The 20,812-nt window shown below is 47.3% G+C and overlaps 1 protein-coding gene across 1 annotated transcript; it reads left to right on the plus strand.

Moving 5' to 3' along the window:
* Positions 1–3,700: 3,700 nt before the first annotated feature.
* LOC145354764 (uncharacterized) lies at positions 3,701–17,462 on the plus strand. The gene is made up of 2 exons (XM_080206237.1): positions 3,701–3,784; positions 16,131–17,462. Exon 2 carries the CDS (start codon positions 16,475–16,477, stop codon positions 17,315–17,317), a length of 843 nt encoding a protein of 280 aa, XP_080062363.1. The 5' UTR covers positions 3,701–3,784; positions 16,131–16,474; the 3' UTR covers positions 17,318–17,462.
* Positions 17,463–20,812: the final 3,350 nt, after the last annotated feature.

Below are 20,812 nucleotides of genomic sequence, written 5' to 3' on the forward strand. Positions count from 1 at the left end.
CCACGGGCTTAGGGTGAGGGGGGAGAGGTATAACACAGATATTAGAGGGAGGTTTTTCACACAGAGGGTAGTGGGGGTATGGAATGCTCTGCCAAGCAAGGTGGTGGAGGCAGGCAGGCTGGATTTGTTTAAGAGTAACTTAGACAGGCACATGAGTGGGTTGGATATGGTAGGATATAGGAGATTGTTTTAGATAAGGTTCATTAGCATTGGGACGTCCCTGGTAATGTATAAGGATGAGGAATGATACTAATGTTTTTCTCTTTTAATCCACAGGTTTTAAGTCGGTCCGCCTTGTTGTCCAACGAGGGGCATACACGCGATGGGTCGTACTAGGGCTGCTCTTGGATGTTCGAGATTGGCCTAGTGCTTCACGTCGTTAGTGTACGCTTAAACTGGACCAGATGTTGGGCAACACGACAGCTCAGTGACTATCACTGTTTGCTGTGCAGACACATGGATTTGGGCCAGTGTCTGTGGGAGTTTGTGCATTCTCCCCGTGCTTGCGTGGGTTTTCTCCGGGTGCTCCAGTTTTCTCCCAGACCCCAAAGATGTGCTATTAGGCTGATAGGAGGTAATAAATTGTCCCTAAATTAGTTTTCCCTCAATGTGGAATGCCATAAGCATAGATAAGGGTCATGGGTGGAGGGGAGACTGGTAATGTTAAAATGGCGGCGTGGGCTCGTTGGGCCGAAGGGCCTGTTTCCCGGGCTGTTTTTGTTCTTTGTTCTTTGAAATGCCTTTCAGCAGCCATTAAACTATCCTTGATTAACAATGCTACTCCTCCACCTTTTTTACCACCTTCCCTACTCTTACTGAAACATCTATATCCCGGAAATACCAACACCCATTCCTGTCCCTGTTCTAACCATGTCTCCATAATGGCCACAACATCATAGTCCCAAGTACCAATCTACGCTCCAAGTTCACCTACCTTATTCCGGATGCTCCTTGCATTGAAGTAGATCCACTTCAACCCACCATCTTGTCTGGCTGTACACTCCTGCGACCTTGGTATCTTCCTCAGTACCTCACGACCCTCAACACTGGCTTTTCGACTGCATCTCGTTTTCCCATCCCCCTGACAAATTAGTTTAAATCTCCCCGAAGAGCCGACACAAATTTCCCTCCCAGGATATTAGTGCCCCTCTGGTTCAGGTGCAAACCGTCCTGTCTGTACAGGTCCCACCTTCCCCAGAATGTGCTCCAATTATCCATGTAAATGAAACCCTCTCTCCTACACCATCCCTGCAGCCACATGTCAAATCTGCACTCTCTCCCTGTTCCTCAATTCGCTAGCATGTGGCACCGGCTACAAACCAGAGATGACAACATGCTTTGTCCTGGCTCTCAGCTTCCATTCTAGTTCCCGAAATTCCTGTTTTAAACCCCCATCCCTTCTCCTACCTACGTCGTTGGTACCGATGTGTACCATGACCTGAGACTGACCCCCTTCCCGTTAAGGATCTTGAAAACACGGTCTGAGACATCACAGACTCTTGCACCCGGGAGGCAACATACCATCCGTGAGTCTCTTGCTGCTGCAGAAAAATCTGTGTGAATAAGGGGTTGTAAAGAGATAGTACGAAACATTTCTATTGTGTTCAAAGAACTGAATCACTACAATACAGAAGGTAGTGATTTGGTGCGTCGAATCACCCACCCCACTTCCTCCCAGGCCCTATCCCCATAACCCATGCATTTACCCTGCTAATCCTCCTGATAGAGGCAACTCAACACGGCCAATCAACCTAACCCGCACCTCTCCCCAGTGTGAACTTGTTGTTGTGTCTGCAAGCTGGATAACTGGGTGGATCCCCTCCCATAATCAGAGCAGGTGAATGGCTGGTATCCCATCAGGATTGTCAACCGAATGAATCCCTTCCCACAGGGAGAGCAGGTGAACAGCCTTTCCCCGGTGTGAGCTTGCTGATGTGTATTCAGGGTGCACAACTGAGTGAATCCCTTCACACACACACACCAGTAAATGGCTTCTCCTCAGTGTGAATTCGCTGACGTTTCTGTAGGTCGGATGACATTTAAAATCTCTTTGTGCTGTGAGAGCAGCTGAACGGTCTCTCCTCAGTGTGCGTGCGCTGGTGGATCATCCATTCCTGACAGCTTTTGAAACCACTCCCACAGTAGGAACATTTAAATAATCTGTCCTGTGTGGAGTGAGATCGTGACTCAACGGGGTAGATGGACGAGTGAATCCCTTCCCACACGCATAGCAGATGAATGGCCTCTCTACAGTGTGACTGTGTCAATGAATTTCCAACTAAGATAGGACTCTAAATCCCCCGCCCCGACAGTCCCCTCATGACTCCTCAGGTTAGACAGACAGTCAGGGGTAAGTTTTTCACTCAGAGGGTGGTGAGTGAGTGGAATCGGCTGCTGTTGGTGGTGGTGGAGGTGAACTTGCTGGGGTCTTTTAAGAGACTTTTGGATGAGTACATGGGATTTAATGGGATTGAGGGTTATAAATAGGCCTAGTAGGTATGGATATGATCGGTGCAACTTGTGGGCCAAAGGGCCTGTTTGTGCTGTAGTGTTCTATGTTCAATCTCACACAGAACACGGGTACAGTCTCTCCCCGCTGTGAATGCTGCGATGTATTTTCAGGCTGTGTAACTGGTTAAAGCTCTTTCCACAGTTAATGCATTGGAACACTCTCATTCAGGTGTGTGGGGGGCTTGGTGCTTTTCCAGTCACATGATATTCAAAGCCTTCTGAAGCAGATAGAACAGAAACATTTTGCCTGGATTCAATGGCTGTTGATCTTCAGGTTCTGATGAATTGAGTGACTGTCAGCTGTTGATGTGAAGTTTGGTTTAAGATTTCTGTCTACTATTTCTCACCTTCTGATATCCTGTTAAAAGTCATTACTATCAGCGCAGGACAGAAATTCAGAAAAGCCAATTTTAGTTTCTCCAGAACATAATTTCCTGCCTCAAATCTCCATCCCACACACTCTGTCTCCATTCTCACACTGTCCTGTCCTGGATCAGAGACCTGAAAATCTTCAAGCTAACTTCCACCTTAAAGTTTTGCCTTTGAACAGAAGTGAGCAGAGAGCTTATGTGTGTCAGACACATAAGTTAGAGATACATGAAGAATGTGAGGAGGATTTTTAATTAGACCAGGATAGTGATCTACATGTTACAAATTCAACTCTAGAATGAGTAAAGAAATGGAAAGGGGGAGAAAACATCTGTTTTATTCACAGATGTGGGAGATGAGGAAGTTTGAGTCTGTCTGAAATCTTCATTCAGAGAGGAGCCGGTGAACCAGCTTATTTTCTTACTTCCGTATTCAGACCATGGGGAGCTTTGATTGGCTAGAGCAGCAGAGTCCTTCCGGTCCTGCACAGTTCCCATTGGTCAATCCCCCGCAGACTGACAATGAGGGGTGGAGCCTCATGTTGGGGGTGGGCGGGACTTTACCCTCCAGCCACGCTGGAGCCAATCGAAAGGCTGCAAGACCCGGACAGACAACGGTCAGCGCGCCGGCTTTGTCCCGGGCCCCGCCCCTCGTCCGCACATGCGTATTAACCCAAAAACGCGCACATGCGCATTAACTCAAAAACTCGCACATGCGCATTCACTCAAAAACTCGCACATGCGCATTCCTCAAATTAGAATCAGGTGCCCTTCCCTCTCATCGGCACTGTCCAATGGGAACAGCTGGAGGACCGGAAGGACTCTGGTCCTCCAGGCAAGCGGGCTTTGTGTGAATGAAGATTGAGCTTCAGACAGACTGAAACTTCCTCCTGTCTCCCACATCTGTGAGTAAAACACTTTCTTTACTCCCCCTTTCCATTTCTTTCCTCATTCTGGGGGGAAACTGGGGACTTGCAGCAACTGAAGGGAAAGGAAGTGAATCCAGGGAGGGAGCAGACTCTGGAAAGATTGGCCCAGGTCTCTCTCTCTCCCATTTAAGCCACTGTTTCCTGTTAGTTAGCCAATATATTATCCCTGTAGCATGAACTTTTATTTGCTACATTAAGCTTTGATGTGGCACCTTATCAAATGCCTTCTGGAAGTCTAAGTACAGCACATGCACTGCTTCCCCTTTATGCAGTTCCCAATGGGGAATTTGGGAAAATTAATCAACACACAAACTATCACATTTACCACTTCAGTTAACACCCTAGAATGAAGTCCAGCAGAACCCATACTCATCAGCCGCTGCTCCAACTGTTTGCTGAGTACCATTTCCCTAGTGATTTTTTTTTCAGCGTGCGTCCCACACTCCTGTTTTCTGATTTACAACTTTGAGTTGTTACCTGGATCTTCTGTTGTGAAGACTGAGACAAAATTATTTTTCAATTCATCTGCCAGCTTCTTATTTTTCATTGTTAGTTTCTGCACTCACTTTCTGTAAGACGCTTAAAAAAGTGAGACCTGCCAAGTGACTGAAGTATCAGTTAGGGGGCACTTCGTGTCCAGTGACCAGAACACTATTAATTTTAAAATAGTTATGGAAAAAGATAGGACGGGTCGACAGTTAAGGCCCTAAGCTTGAGCAAGGCCAATTTTGCGGGCATTAGGTAGGCAGGATCTGGCGGATATCGATTAGATGAGTCTGTCTGAAGAGAAAGGAATGACTGGCAAATGGAAGGCTTTTAAAAGTGTGATATTAAGAGTCCAGAGGCAGTATATTCCTGTTAGGATAAAGGAAAAGGATGATAAATTTAGGGATCCTTGGCTGACAAGGGACACTGAGGCTCTGGTCAGGTAAAAGACGGAGGCACCTTCTTCATTCAGGACAAAGATACAAAAGTCTGAGGTCACATACCAACCGACTCAAGAACAGCTCCTTCCCTGCTGCTGTCAGACTTTTCAATGGACTGGCCTTGCATTAAGTTGATCTTTCTCTACATTCTAGCTATGACTGTAACACTACATTCTACACTCTCTCATTTTCAAAGAACAACCCAGCACGGGAAACAGGCCCTTCGGCCCAACGAGCCCGCGCCGCCGCATCCTCCTACACCTACCCTGCCCTGTGTGTATGTGAGTGGAACCCCTAACTTAGCCAGATTCAGGGGAGAATAATGTCAATTTGGTATACCAATCAGCCTAAGAGCACATCTTTGGGGTGTGGGAGGAAACCGGAGCGCCCGGAGGAAACCCACGCAGACACAGGGAGAATGCGCAAACTCCCACAGACACTGGCCCAAATCCATGTGTCTGCACAGCAAGCAGTGCTAGTCACTGAGCTGTTGTGGCGCCCGTCTACCGGTCCAGGATCTAGCACACACTGACACGAAGTACTAGGCTGCTCCCGGAACCTCCACGAGCAGCTCACGCACGACCCACCGTGTGCATGCCCCTCGTTTGACAACAAGGTGGACCGCCACCTGTGGAATAAAAAGACAAAAACGTTAACATGTAAGTCTGCATTTCCGGTGTCTCCCAAGACTCTGACCCTATTTAATACCCTCTACTATAACCCTCCATCCTTGTTTCGCTCATGTGTCTGTCTAAGTAAACCTTAAACAAGTCCAGCGTGCCTGCCTCCACCACCCTACTCGGTAGCGCGTTCCATACCCCCACGACCCTCTGCGTGAAGAACCTTCCTCTCATATCCAAATTATACTTCTCCCCCCTCACCCTTAAATCATGACCTCTCGTAATTGTACCCAATCTAGGGAGCAGCCTATCACTATTGACTCTATCTATTCCCTTCAGTATCTTATATACCTCTATCATGTCTCCCCTTAATCTCCGTCTTTCCAAGGAGAAAAGTCCCAGTTTCTCCAACCTTTCCTCGTAACTCAGTCTTTCCATACCAGGCAGCATCCTGGTAAACCTCCTCTGCACTCTCTCCAGAGTCTCCACGTCCTTCCGGTATTAAGGTGACCAGAACTGGACGCAGTACTCCAAATGCGGTCTAACCAACGTTCTGTACAACTGAAGCATTAGACGGCAGCTCCTATACTCTATACCCCTTCCTATAAAGGCTAGCATTCCATAAGCTTTCTTCACAACCTTCTCTACTTGTGTTGCAACCTTCATAGACTTGTGAACCTGCACTCCCAGGTCCCTCTGTATTTCTATACTCCTAATCGGTCTACCTTTTATCACGTAGCTCCTCTCTGCATTATTCCTTCCAAAATGCATCACCTCGCATTTGTCAGGATTAAATTCCATCTGCCATCTATCTGCCCAATGTACCAACCTATCTATATCCTGCTGTATCACCTGACATTCCACCTCAGTATCCGCCATCTTGGTGTCATCCGCAAACTTGCTGATCACACCACGTACGCCCTCTTCCAAGTCGTTTATGTATACTACAAAGAGGAGAGGTCCCAGTACTGAGCCCTGCGGCACACCACTGGTCACTGGCCTCCAGCCCGAAAAGGTCCCCTCAACAACTACCCTCTGTCTCCTATTGCCCAGCCAGTTCTCAATCCACCTAGCTACCTGTCCTTGTATCCCATGTGCCTTAACCTTTTCTACCAGCCTACCGTGAGGGACTTTGTCAAACGTCTTACTGAAATCCATATAGATGACATCAACGGCTCGCCCATCGTCAACCGTTTTTGTCACCTCCTCAAAGAATTCTACCAGATTCGTAAGGCAAGACTTCCCCCGAACAAAGCCATGTTGCGTATCCCTAATCAGATCGCAATGCTCCAAATGCTCATACATCCTACCCCTAAGTATTTTTTCCATTAATTTTCCTACCACCGATGTCAAACTCACCGGTCTATAATTTCCAGGGTTATCCCTACTACCCTTTTTAAACAGCGGTACAACATTAGCTACCCTCTAGTCCTCTGGGACCTCACCTGTGTCCAAGGAAGAGACAAAGATTTGAGTCAGAGGCCCAGCAATTTCATCTTTCACCTCCCTAAGCAGCCTGGGATAAATACCATCAGGCCCCGGAGCTTTATCCGTTTTTATGCTACCTAAAAACCTTCGCACTTCCTCCCTCGTAATGGATATTTCCTTCCACTGATCTACAGCTCTCTCCAAGACATTACACAACACCAAACCCCTCTCCTTCGTGAATACCGACGCAAAGTATTCATTCAAAATCTCCCCCATTCCCTCAGACTCGATGCATAGCTCTCCTTCTTTGTCCCTAAGAGGACCAATTTTCCCTCTAACCACTCTCTTGCTCCTAATATAAGAGTAAAATGCCTTTGGATTTTCCTTAATCCTATCAGCCAAAGCCATTTCATGCCCTCTTTTCGCCCTTCTAGCTCCCCTTTTAAGCTCCCTCCTACTCTCTCTCTATTCCTCCAGCACACTCTCCGTTCCCAGTTGTTTCGACCTAACATATGCCTCCCTCTTCTTCCTGACCAAGTCTTCGATACCCCCTGTAATCCACGGCTCTCTAATCCTGCCTTTCCCATCCTTCCTCTTTGCCGGCACATGCCTTTCCTGCAACATTTTCCGTTTGCCCTTGAAAGCCTCCCACTTACCAACCGTGGACTTGCCAGCTAACAGTCCCTCCCAATCAGTGTCCTTCAGCTCCTTCCTAATCCGGCTATAGCTCGCCTTCCCCCAGTTCAGCACCCTCCCCTTCGGACAGCACTCATCCCTTTCCATTTTTATCCTAAAGTAGACAGACTTGTGATCACTGTTAGCCACATGTTCGCCTACCTCAACCTCAACCACCTGCCCCGGCTCATTACCCAACACTAAATCCGGTATAGCCCCCTCCCTAGTCGGGCTATCTACGTACTGCTTCAGGGACCCTTCCAACACCCATTTTACAAACTCCTCCCCATCCGTACCCCCAGCTGTAGGCACCTTCCAATCCACTCCAGGAAGATTAAACTCACCCACTACAACCACCTTATTCTTTCTGCACCTATCCAAAATGCCTCTGCAAATACCTTCCTCCACTGACCTCGGGCTGTTGGGTGGCCTATAGTACACCCCTAGCATCGTAATCTCTCCCTTTTTATTCCTCAACTCCACCCACAGCGACTCGATCCCTAACTCCTCCATATTGTCCTCCCTCTGCACTGCTGTGATGTGCTCCTTTACTAACAGTGCCACCCCACCACCTCTCTTCAACCCTCCTCTGTCACACCTAAAACACTTATACCCAGGAACATTCAGCTGCCACTCCTGCCCTTCCCTTAACCACGTCTCTGTTACTGCCACCACATCTAAATTCCTCACAAACATCAAGGTCCTAAGCTCATCCGTTTTACCCGTCACACTCCTCGCATTGAAACAGACGCAGTCCAACCCATCAGTGTCCCTCGGAACCTCCTTCTCCCTGATAATTTTCCTTTCACCCAACTCTCTCCCGGCCCCAGTGTCTAATGAGCTATCAGCCACATCCCCACCCCCCCTCCCTATTAGTTTAAACCATTCCTAAACACACCAGTTAACCTCCCTGCTAAGACACTAGTCCCCCTCCCATTCAAATTCTCCCCACCCCTCCTATACAGTTGCCCTTCTCTCATAAATACCTCCCAGTGATCTACAAAAGTAAAGCCCTCTCCCCTACACCAATCCCTCAGCCATGCATTCAGCTGCATGATCTCATTATTCCTAGCCCTGCTGGTACTAGGCAGCAACCCAGAGAATGCCACCCTGGAGGTCCTGCTCTATGAACGGTATGTTTTGTCTGTATAGCATGCAAGAAACAATACTTTTCACTGTATGTTAATACACGTAACAATAATAAAATCAAAAATCATATATTGGATTGAGGCAACTGGGGGCAAGTGAATCACTCTGACTATAAAATGTTTCGGATAATACTTAAGAGGGAAATCAGGAGGGCATAAAGAGGGTATGATTTGGATCTGATAGGTAAGATTAAAGAAAATCCCAAGTGGTACTTTAGCTATATTAAGACTGAAAGGATGGCTAGAGAGAGAATGATCCCTTTAAAAATCAGCATTATTGTCTGTGTGTGGAGACACAGGAGATGGGTGAGAATTTTTTAATGAATGCTTCTCCTTGAAAAATCATGGGTGCTGAAGAAGTAAGAGAACCACACGTGTATTACTAGGGAGGGGGTATCTGCAGCCTTACTGCGAATCGAGGTGGATAAATCCCTTGGGCCTGATCAAGTGCACCCTCAGATCTTATTGGAGGTTAAAGAAGGAATTCCAGAGGCTCTTGCAGAGATATTTGCGTCATCTCTTACCACTGGCAAAGTTCTGGACGATTAGAGCGTGGCTAATGTTCTTCCATTGTTTAACATTGAATGTAGAAAAACTACAGCCCAAACAGGCCCTTCGGCCCACAAGTTGCACCGATCATATCCATACCTACCAGGCCATAGAACTATCTATAACTCCCAATCCCATGTACTCATCAAGAAGGGTAGCAAAGAGAAGCTGGGCCGAGAGGTGGCGGATGGAGTTTAACGTGGAAAAGTGTGAGGTAATTCACTTTGGCAGGAATAACTAATGTGTTGAGTATAGGGCTAATGGTAGGACTCTGAATAGTGTTGACGAACAGAGGGATCTAGGTGTATATGTGCATAGATCCCTGAAAGTTGGGAATCAAGTCGATAAGGTTGTTAGGAAGGCATACGGTGTCTTGGCGTTTATTGGTAGGGGGATTGAATTTGGGAGCCGCAACGTCATGTTGCAACTGTACACAACTCTGGTGCGGCCGCACTTGGAGTATTGTGTGCAGTTCTGGTCCCCACATTACAGGAAGGATGTGGAGGCATTGGAGAGGGTGCAGAGGAGGTTTACCAGGATGTTGCCTGGTATGGAGGGGAGGTCCTATGAGGAGACACTGAGGGATTTGGGGTTGTTTTCGTTAGAAAGAAGGCGGCTAAGAGGGGACCTTATTGAAACATATAAGATGATTAGAGGTTTGGATAGGGTGGACAGTGATAGCCTTTTTCCTCGGATGGAGAAAGCTAGCACGAGGGGACATAGCTTCAAATTAAGGGGTGGTAGTTATAGGACGGATGTCAGGGGTAGGTTCTTTACCCAGAGGGTGGTGAGGGATTGGAATGCCCTGCCTGCTGCAGTTGTAAATGCGCCTAGTTTGGGGGCGTTTAAGAGATCCGTGGAGAGGTTTATGGATGGAAAGGGTTTGGTTTAGGTTAGAGGGTCATTGCTTTTTTCTTAATTGGTCGGCGCAACATCGTGGGCCGAAGGGCCTGTTCTGCGCTGTTATGTTCTATGTTCTAATTACAGGCCAGTGAGCCTTACAACAGTGGTGGATAAGTTACTGGAGGGGATTCTGAGGGACAGGATCTATCAACGTTTGAAAATCTGATTAGAATAGTCAGCACTGCTTTGTTTGACAAATGTTTTTAAGTTTTTTCAAAGAGGCAACCAAGAGGATGGATGGGGTGAGGGCAGTAGATGTTGATTATATTGGACTTCAGCAAGGTCTTTGACAAGGTCCCATGTGGCAGGCTCATCTGGAAGATTAGGTTGTGTGGGATCCAGGGAGAGCCAGTGAATTGGATCTGGAATTGGCTCGATGGTTGGAAGAAGAGATTATGGTCGAAGATTGTTTCTCGGACTAGAACGAATGATATGTTGGGTGTTGCTGTTGGCACTCTTGTATTTTGTCATTTATATAAATGACTTTGAAGTGAATGTACAAGGCATGGTTAGTAAGTTTGTGGATGATACTACGTTCAGAGGTATCATTGATAGCGAAGAGGGTTATCAGAAGTTACAGGGGGTCTTTGATCAGTTAGGGATGTGGGCCCAGGATTGACAAATGGATTTCAATACAGCTAAGTGTGGGATGTTGCATTTTTTGACGTCAAACCAGGGTAGGATTTGCACAGTGAATGGTAGGGCCCTGGGGAGTGCTGAGGAACAGAGGAACCGCCTTGTCTCCAACGAGGGGCATACACGCGATGGGTCATACTGGGGCTGCTCTTGAATGTTCGAGATTGGCCAAGTGCTTCATGTCGTTAGTGTGTGCTTAAACTGGACCAGATACTGGGCAAGACGACAGCTCAGTGACTATCACTGATTGCTGTGCAGACACATGGATTTGGGCCGGTGTCTGTGGGAGTTTGTGCATTCTCCCCATGCTTGCGTGGGTTTTCTCTGGGTGCTCCGGTTTCCTCCCACACCCCAAAGATGTGCTGTTAGGCTGATTGGCAGGAATAAATTGTCCCTAAATCAGTTTCCCTCAATCTGGATGGCCATAAAACATTAGACAGGGGTCATGGGTGGAGAGGGGGACTGGTGGTGTTGAGATGGCGGCGCGGGCTCGTTGGGCCAAAGGGCCTATTTCCTGGGCTAGTTTTGTTCTTTGTTCTTTGAACCTAGGTGTGCAAGTAGTTAGTTCATGGAAAGCAGCGTCACAGGTTGACAGACTGATGAAGAAGGCATTTGGCACACTGGCTTTTATCAATCGGGGAATTAAGTTTAGGAGCTGGGACGTTATGTTACAGTTGTATAAGTTGTTGGTGAGGCCGCACTTGGAGTATTGTGTACAGTTTTGGCTACTCTTTTATAGGAAAGACATTGATAATGTCTGGGTGGTGAGTGAGTGGAATCGGCTGCCATTGGTGGTGGTGGAGGCGAACTCGTTGGGGTCTTTTAAGAGACTTCTGGATGAGTATATGGGATCTAATGGGATTGACGGTTATACATAGGCCTAGTAGGCAGGGATATGATCGGTGCAACTTGTGGGCCGAAGGGCCTGTTTGTGCTGTAGTGTTCTATGTAAACGGGAAGAGTACAGAGAAGTATTCCGAGGATGTTACCAGGACGATTATAGGGAGCAGTTGGCCAGGCGAGGGCTTTATTCCTTGGAATGTAGGAGAATGAGGGGGGACCTCACAGATGTATAAAATCATGAAGGGCAGAGATCGAACGCAGACACAGTCTTTTACCCAAGGAAGGGGAATTGGAAACTAGAGAGGATGGGTTTAAGGTGAGAGGGGAAAGATTTAAAAGGAACCTGAGGGGCGACTTTTTCACGCGTGCGTGTATGGCTGAGCCAGAGAAAGTGGCTGAGGCAGGATCAAAAGCAACATTTGAAAAGTATTTGTATAAGTACATGGATGGGAAAGGATTCGAGTGATATGGGCTAAATGTGGGCAATTGGGACTAGCTGGGAGGATACCATGGACTGGTTGGGCCGAAGGGCCTGTTTCCATGCTCTATGGCCAGTGCTCCATTTGTTAACTTTTTTTCAAATATCTACACTTACTATTGGTGTTTTTACATTGAACTAGTTTTCTCTCAAATTCTAGTATTCCTCTCTTGTCATTCTTGGCCATTTTTGTATATTCTGACCAGTTGTTTGCTCTGTCAGCCATCTTTGTGTAATTCTGTGTATTAGAGTGTGGGTCAAGGCTGAGGCAGCTATTAGATATATTCAAAGAACAAAGAAAATTCCAGCACAGGAACAGACCTTTCGGCCCTCCAAACCTGCACTGAACTAAAACCCCCTCCCCTTCCAGGGAACATATCCCTCTATTCTTTAATTTTTATAATTTTGTAATTTTTATAAATGATCTGGATGAGGGTATAGTTGGGTGGATTAGTAAATTTGCTGATGACACCAAAGTCGGAGGTGTGGTAGATAGTGAGGAAGGGTGTCTTAGTCTACAGGGAGACTTAGACAAGTTGCAGAGCTGGGCCGAGAGGTGGAGGATGGAGTTTAATGTGGAAAAGTGTGGGGTAATTCACTTTGGCAGGAATAACAGATGTGTAGAGTATAGGGCCAACGGTAGGAAACTGAATAGTGTTGATGAACAGAGGGATCTAGATGTATCTGTACATAGATCCCTGAAAGTTGGGAATCAAGTAGATAGGGTTGTTAAGAAGGCGTACGGTGTCTTGGCGTTTATTGGTAGGGGGATTGAATTTAGGAGCCGCAGCGTCATGTTGCAACTGTACACAACTCTGGTGCGTCCGCACTTGGAGTATTGTGTGCAGTTCTGGTCCCCACATTATAGGAAGGATGTGGAGGCTTTGGAGAGGGTGCAGAGGAGGTTTACCAGGATGTTGCCTGGTATGGAGGGGAGGTCCTATGAGGAGAGACTGAGGGATTTGAGGTTGTTTTTGTTAGAAAGAAGGCAGCTAAGAGGGGACCTTATTGAAACATATAAGATGATTAGAGGTTTAGATAGGGTGGACAGCGATAGCCTTTTTCCTCGGATGGAGAAATCTAGCACGAGGGGGCATGGCTTTAAATTAAGGGGTGGTAGTTATAGGACGGATGTCAGGGGTAGGTTCTTTACCCAGAGGGTGGTGAGGGATTGGAATGCCCTGCCTGCTGCAGTTGTGGATGCGCCTAGTTTGGGGGCATTTAAGAGATCCGTGGATAGGTTTATGGATGGAAAGGGTTTGGTTTAGGTTAGAGGGTCATTGCTTTTTAACTGGTCGGCGCAACATCGTGGGCCGAAGGGCCTGTTCTGTGCTGTAATGTTCTATGTTCTATTCCTATCCTATTCATGTATTTGTCAAGATGCCCCTCAAAAGTCACTATCATGTCCGCTTCCACTACCCCCAACCCCGGCAGCGAGTTCCAGGCACCCACCACCCAGTGTGTAAAATACTCGCCTCGTACACCTCTTTTAAACCTTGTCCCTCACACATTAAACCTGTGCCCCCTAGTGACTTTTCCACCCTGGGAGAAAGCTTCTGACTATCCACTCTGCCCCTCATAATCATGTAGACGTCTATCAGATCTCTCCTCAACCTCCGTTGTCCCAGTGAGAACAAACCCAAGTTTCTCCAATCTCGCCTCATTCATAGAGAATAGTCCAATGTTCTGAATGTGGATGAAGGGTCATTCAGACTCAAAATGTTGGCTCTATTCTCTCTCCACGGATGCTGTCAGACCTGCTGAGGTTTTCCAGCATTTTCTATTTTTGTTTCAGCATCTGCAATATTTGACCTTTTTTATATGTATTTATATATCTATATGTGCAACGTTAACAAAATGTTGTGTTGCTAACCGTTATGTAAAACGTCATGGGATTTAGTTGACGTCACCACATTCCTAGAGCTATTCAGTCATTCAAGACACAGTCAAGGAGTATTAAACTTGCCTTACAGGGTCTCTCAATACAGCACACGGGCAGTGCTTTGAGACTGCGAGCAGTGCAGACAAGTCAGGGATAAGATTGTCCTAAGAACAGAGATTCGTTGTGAAGGCTTAGGGATGGTTAATAAGATGTTGGAATTCTATAATTTCGAAAGAACATTCTTTCCTTGTTCCCAAAAGCTGTAAATCTCCATCCCACACACTCTCCCTCCATTCTCACTCTGCTGTATCTAATATTCACCCTCCCAATTCTCCTGAAGGTGACAGATCCATGCTCACTGTTTCTGTACCTTTAACACTTGATAAGCTGTAAAGACTCACATTATTTTGTAAATTTGTGTCTTTACATGTTCTGTTTGTGAACAGAATTCCCACCCAACCATAAGAACATAAGAAATAGGAGCAGGAGTAGGCCATCTAGCCCTTCGAGCCTGCCCCGCCATTCAATAAGATCATGGCTGATCTGTCGTGGCTCAGTTCCACATTCCAGCCCTCTCCCCATAACCCTTAATCCCCTCTCTTAGCAAAAACCCATCAACCCGCGTCTTAAATATATTTAGCGAGGTAGCCTCCACCACTTCAACGGGCAGAGAATTCCAGAGATTCACCACCCTTTGAGTGAAGAAGTTCCTCCTCAACTCCGTTCTAAACCGCCTCCCCTTTATCTTGAGGCTGTGCCCCCTAGTCCTGCTATCCTTTCTGAGCGGGAAGAGTCTCTCCACCTCTATCCTACCCATCCCATTCATCATCTTATACGTCTCAATGAGATCTCCCCTCATTCTTCTAAACTCTAACGAGTACAAGCCTAGTTTATTCAGCCCCTCCTCCTAGCTCAACCCCCTCAATCTGATGAAGGGAACAGCGCTCCGAAAGCTAGCGGCTTCTGCTACCAAATAAACCTGTTGGACTTGAACCTGGAGACTTCTAACTGTGCGCTTACCCCAGTCCCATGCCGGTATCTCCACATCATCACTGCCTCCTGGACTGAAGGTAGTCTCACCGCACCAGGTTCAAGTCCAACAGGTTGATTTGGTAACAGAAGCGGATTGGACAACAGCTCAGCACATGTGGCGGTCAAAGCTCCGCCCACCCCATCTGTGTGCGGGCTCCGCCCCTCATTGTCTACTTGCGGGAGACTGACCAATAGCAACACATGGAGGACCAGATGGGCTCAGGTCCTCCAGCCAATTAGAGTCTGGACTTTTGTGTATGGTTGCATGCAACTTCCTCCCTTGTTAGACCAGTTAAGCCGTTGTTCCTCTCTGCCTCTACATTATATAGTTCCAGTCATTCATCAGCTTGCCTATTACAGTCATTAGTCTTTGCGTTTCTCTTCCACACGGATCGGTGGAGGCCGAGGGTCATTGAATATATTCCAGGATGAGTTAGACTGATAAAGGAGTCAAGCGTCGTGGGGAACAGGTAGGAAAATGGAGAGGAAGTTAAGATGAGGGATTCCCTCACTCAAGGATTTGTTGAAGTTTTGGAATTTTGCACCCCAGAGGACTGTGGAGCCTCAGTTATCAAGAATTTTCAAGAGAGAGATTGATAAGTTTTGAGATGTTGAAGACGTTGAGTGATTTCTGGGGGATAGTGTGGGAAATGGTGCTGAGGTAGACCGGCCAATTCTCAATGCATGGTTGAGGCAGTTTGATGGGCTGAATGGCCACCTGCAGCTCCTATTTGTGTGTCCAGGACAGGAAGCAGTGAGCATGGATCTGTCAATCAGCACCTTCAGGAGAATTGGGAGGGTGAATATTAGATCCAGCAGAGGGAGGGAGAGTGTGTGGGATGGAGATTTACAGCTTTTTGGGGAATGAGAGGGGAACGAGTATTCCATAGAAACGAGAATTGTTTGTTCTGAATTCCTATCTTGGGCGCCACAGTGGTTGGCACGGCTGCCTCACAGTGCCAGAAACCCGGTTCAATTCCAGCTTCGGGTCACTGTCTGTGTGGAATTTGCACATTCTCCCCATGTCTGCGTGGGTTTCCTTCGGGTGCGCTGGTTTCCTCCCACAGGCCAATGATGTGCGGGTTAGGATGATTGGCCGTGCTAAAATTGACCATAGTGTCGGGACGATGGGCTGAATGGCCACTGCAGGGATTCGATGAGATTCTACAGACACTGATGACTTTTGTGAACTCCTTTTATAGGATATTGAAAGAGGAATCACAGGCAGAAATCTCAAACATCACATCTAGGTCTGACAGTTATATTGAGCCTGGGACCTGAATATCATCGGCCTTTGAATCTAGAAGGAGAAATGATTGTCCGGTCTGTTAATTTGAAAAGATTTCGAATATCGGTGTGACTGGAAAAGACACGGCCACACTCGAGTGAGAGTGTTCCAGTGCACTGACTGAAGAGCTTCAACCAGTTCCACAGCCTGAATAAATATCACCCCATTCACAGCGGGGAGAGACTGTACTCGAGTTCTGTGTGTGGACGAGGCTTCAACTGATTGTCTGCCCGAGAGAGAGGTAAGGGCATCTACACCATGGAGAAGCCATGGACATGTGCGGACTGTGGGAAGGGATACAAAGCCCCATCTCTCCTGGAAGCTCATCGGCGCAGCCACACTGGGGAGAGGCCGTTCATCTGCACTCAGTGTGGGGAGGGATTCATCCGGTTATCCAGCCTGCAGCAACACCAGCGAGTTCACACCGGGGAGAGGCCGTTCACCTGCAGTGTGTGTGGGAAGAGTTTCACTCAGGTATCCGGCCTGCGGGCACACCAGCGGGTTCACACCGGGGAGAAACCGTTCGCCTGCTGTCACTGTGGGAAGGGATTCACCCAGTTATCCAGCCTGCAGGCGCACAAGCGAGTTCACACCGGGGAGAGACCGTTCACCTGCTCCGTGTGTGGGAAAGGATTCACTCTGGCCTCCCACCTGCGGACACACCAGCGAGTTCACACAGGGGAGAGGCCGTTCACCTGCTCTCAGTGTGGGGAGGGATTCAGTCAAGTATCCACCCTGCGGACGCACCAGCGCATTCACACGGGGGAGAAACCATTCACCTGCTCCCAGTGTGGGAACAGATTCACTCGTTCATCCATCCTGCTCACACACCAGCGGGTTCACACTGGGGACAGACCATTCACCTGCTCTGTCTGTAGGAAGAGATTCACTCGGTTATCCAATCTGCGGACACACCAGCGAGTTCACACCGGGGAGAAACCGTTCATCTGCGCTCAGTGTGGGAAGGGGTTCAGTCAGTCATCCAGCCTGCAGACGCACCAGCGGATTCACACTGGGGAGAGGCCGTTCACCTGCCCTGAGTGTGGGAAGGGATTCACTCAGTTATCCCACCTACAGACACACCAGCGAGTCCACGAGTGATTCCAGGGGTTGGATTCTGCTGTTATTGTTTCTGCTCTCAGTTACATCCAGGACTGCATTTTGTTCATTCTGACAGTTGGTCAGTGGGGAGGGTCGGAGGGTTTCTTTCTGCTGGACTGGACAGTCTCATGACTTTGTCTCCAGTGGGCTGATGCTCTGTGAATCTTGTTGCAAATACCTGGTTTCAAATTTCACAAGGATCACAGAGTGACAGGGTGTGAGGAAGGTCAGAGATATTTAATCAGCATTCCTGTGTGGACTCCCCCCACCCCTGAATGTCCATCCAAAGTCCTTTGTACTTGTTTATTCCAGGTCATTACCATTCGCTGCATCAAAAATCTTCTTCCTCACACCCCCTTCCTGCATCTCTGACCCAAAACCTTAAATCTGCGCCCCCCTCGTCCTTGTCCCATCTGGCTATTGAGAACAGCTTTTCTTTATCCACCTGTCTAACCTGATAGAATCTTTTCCACCTCGATCAAATCTCCCCTCAACCTTTTTTTGCTCCAAAGGGAAACAACTCCAGCCTGAGATTGACAATAAAGAACAAACTAAAAGAATGTGTTAACCACTGAAATCAAATGGGAATGTTTAATTTCTGTTTTAAAGATATTGTGAATATCTTGTCCTGGACAATGAAGGAACTGGAATAACTCCCCTTGGGTGTGAATGGATGGAATATATCAATCTGGAATCCACCTACAGTCTGGTGAAAGTCTGGAATGTGTAGATGGGATGAATAAATTGATCACTTTCTCTTGGAGATATTTACATCCTTGCCATGAACTTGTCTCAAAGAAAACCCCATTTGAAAGCCCAGCCACTACATGGGATATCAACACCATAACAGGGGAGAGAAGAAAGACATCTTGATCTTTTCAACAGCCCATCTGAGAGTTAAGAATGATTTTTGCATGTGAAAAATCGCGAGTCTAAATTCCTGGTGAGATGGAGTGAAGAGCGGCTCCCAAACACACACACAGCTACTTGAGACGCAGCAGGAGATGTTAATGTGGCCAGGGGATTGAGACAACACTGTGACACCATCAAGGCATTGACACACATTCCAGAGAGAAACTGAGTTCAAAACTATCAGGATCCAATTAAACACACTGTACATGGACACAAACTCAGGAACATTAATTAAAATGTGTAATATTATAGACTGGGACAATTAAGGGCTTGGAAGAAATTATATTGAGTAAGAACTGCCATAAGTTGGATAGGGGAGAGAGCTGGAGAATCTTTTTTGCTCGATCTGTTGCTTGAAGCATCTGTCCTTATGTACGAGTAACCTCGAACTCACGGTGCTCCTTCCGGGGAAGAGAAGATCGAGTCGATGTTACCCCAGGCGGGGCCAGAACACAACTGGAAAATAAGGGAGTGAAATTGAGTGAGGGCCAGAGGGAGAGTTCTCCTCCCCCTCGAGGTGGGGACTGGAAGAATCCTGGGGGACCCCGGTGTTTTTGCGAATGAGTGAACATTAAATGAAATTCTCTGACTGGCTGTGCATTGATTTGGAATTGGATTGTTTCCTGTTTTTATTCCTGTTGTGATTACGCTCTGGGTAAGGATGGTTGACAGGATGGGAAATTGTGGTTTGGGTTTTCATTAACCAAATGTTTTATTGATCCCAAAGGGGTCAAACCTCAGCAGAAATCTAACAGAGCTGAGAACAGACAACTTACTGTGTGGGAACAGGGAGATAAACAGCTCCCAGAGGACTGAGAAAACAAGAGTGCCTTGAATCCTAGACAACTCCTGGGTGTTGAGGCCATCGTGTTTTCACTGCTTGGCAATGGGAATGCTGACTCCCTGTACCAGGGACGGGAAGACAAGTGTTTGATACTTAGATATGGCTTGGGATGGTTCAATGACAGGTTTTTGCATTTGGTCCATTCCAATGTTAGCTGGGCAATGATTGGGTTAAATCAGTCTCCATAGACTTTGTGATATAAAAAGTATAAGAAGGGATTCCCCGCACACAGAGATTTGTCGAGGTTTCACATGTTGCCGTGGCATCTGGGGCAGAGCAGGAAGCATTTCCGTGGAGATGGTGTTTGTACCCAGAGTGTAATGGTAATGCTGCTGTACTTTGATACCACTGCTCAGACATTAGCCTGTGTCAGCTCTTATTGAGACTGAATAAAATCGAACCACTGTCACCAATAAGGGTTATCACTGGGAATCATTTCAGAGTTTGGGAAAAGGGGAGAAAGGGTTAATTGACTCCCTGAAACCCCCACTGTCTAATGTCGCTGTGTCAGAAATAAAATCTCATCTCCCCCTCTGGCACCTTTTCCAATGATCTCAGAAGGATTCACTCTCTGTTGAAGAGCCTGCCCACCCCTCTCACCCACTTTCCCTAAAGTACATCAGGAAAAGTCCAAAAAAAGCAAATATTTTTACTGATAAAAGTTTATTAATGAAACAGAACATGGTTAAACAATCAGAAAATGATTTGAGGATCAAAGACAACCAGAATGAAAGGATGTTCTGAACACAAATGCTTTCTCTCCGGCTCCTCTGTACCCTGTTCCCATGACTCCCCGTTTTGGACACAGGGACACAGAACCCCAGGGGTCACGTCACCATTAGCGCCGGTGACCCTCTCTCGTGCCTCGATTAATTGGAGGCCCATTTCCCAGTCAGTCCTCCTGCAACTTCCTGTCTCTCTATTAGTGCGACGCCCATGGCAGTTTGATAGGAGGATGAGTCTTTTTCTGCATGGAGGTCGGTCACCAGTGGAGTGCCGCAGGGATCTGTTCTGGGACCCTTGCTGTTTGTCATTTTCATAAATGATCTGGATGAGGAAGTGGAGGGATGGGTTGGCAAGTTCGCCGACGATACGAAGGTTGGTGGTGTTGTGGATAGTCTGGAGGGATGTCAGAAGTTGCAGTGTGACATTGATAGGATGCAAGACTGGGCAGAGAAGTGGCAGATGGAGTTCAACACGGATAAATGTGTGGTGGTCCTTTTTGGCAGGTCCAATGGGATGAAGGAGTACAATATCAAGGGTAGGAGTCTTAGCTGTGTTGAAGAGCAGAAGGATCTTGGTGTCCGGGTCCATAGGACTCTTAAATCGGCCTCGCAGGTGGAGGATGTGGTCAAGAAGGCGTATGGTGTGCTGGCCTTCATTAATCGAGGGATTGAGTTTAGGAGTCGGGAGGTAATGCTGCAACTTTATAAGACCCTTGTCAGACCCCACTTGGAGTACTGTGCGCAGTTCTGGTCGCCTCACTACAGGAAGGATGTGGAAGCTATTGAAAGGGTGCAGAGGAGATTTACAAGGATGTTGCCTGGATTGGGAGGCATGCCTTATGAAGATAGGTTGAGGGAGCTGGGTCTCTTCTCCCTGGAGAGACGAAGGTTGAGAGGCGACCTGATAGAGGTTTATAAAATGTTGAGAGGAATAGATAGGGTGGATTCTCGGAGGCTATTTCCCAGGACTGAAATGGTCACTACGAGAGGACACAGGTTTAAGGTGCTGGGGAG

Source organism: Carcharhinus amblyrhynchos, chromosome 18 (genome assembly GCF_965287045.1).
Source record: "Carcharhinus amblyrhynchos chromosome 18, sCarAmb.v2.hapA, whole genome shotgun sequence".
Taxonomy (NCBI): domain Eukaryota; kingdom Metazoa; phylum Chordata; class Chondrichthyes; order Carcharhiniformes; family Carcharhinidae; genus Carcharhinus; species Carcharhinus amblyrhynchos.

Coding starts and splice junctions, on each gene's coding strand:
- LOC145354764 (XM_080206237.1), top strand. CDS start 16,475: ATGGAGAAGCCATGGACATGTGCGGACTGTGGGAAGGGATACAAAGCC.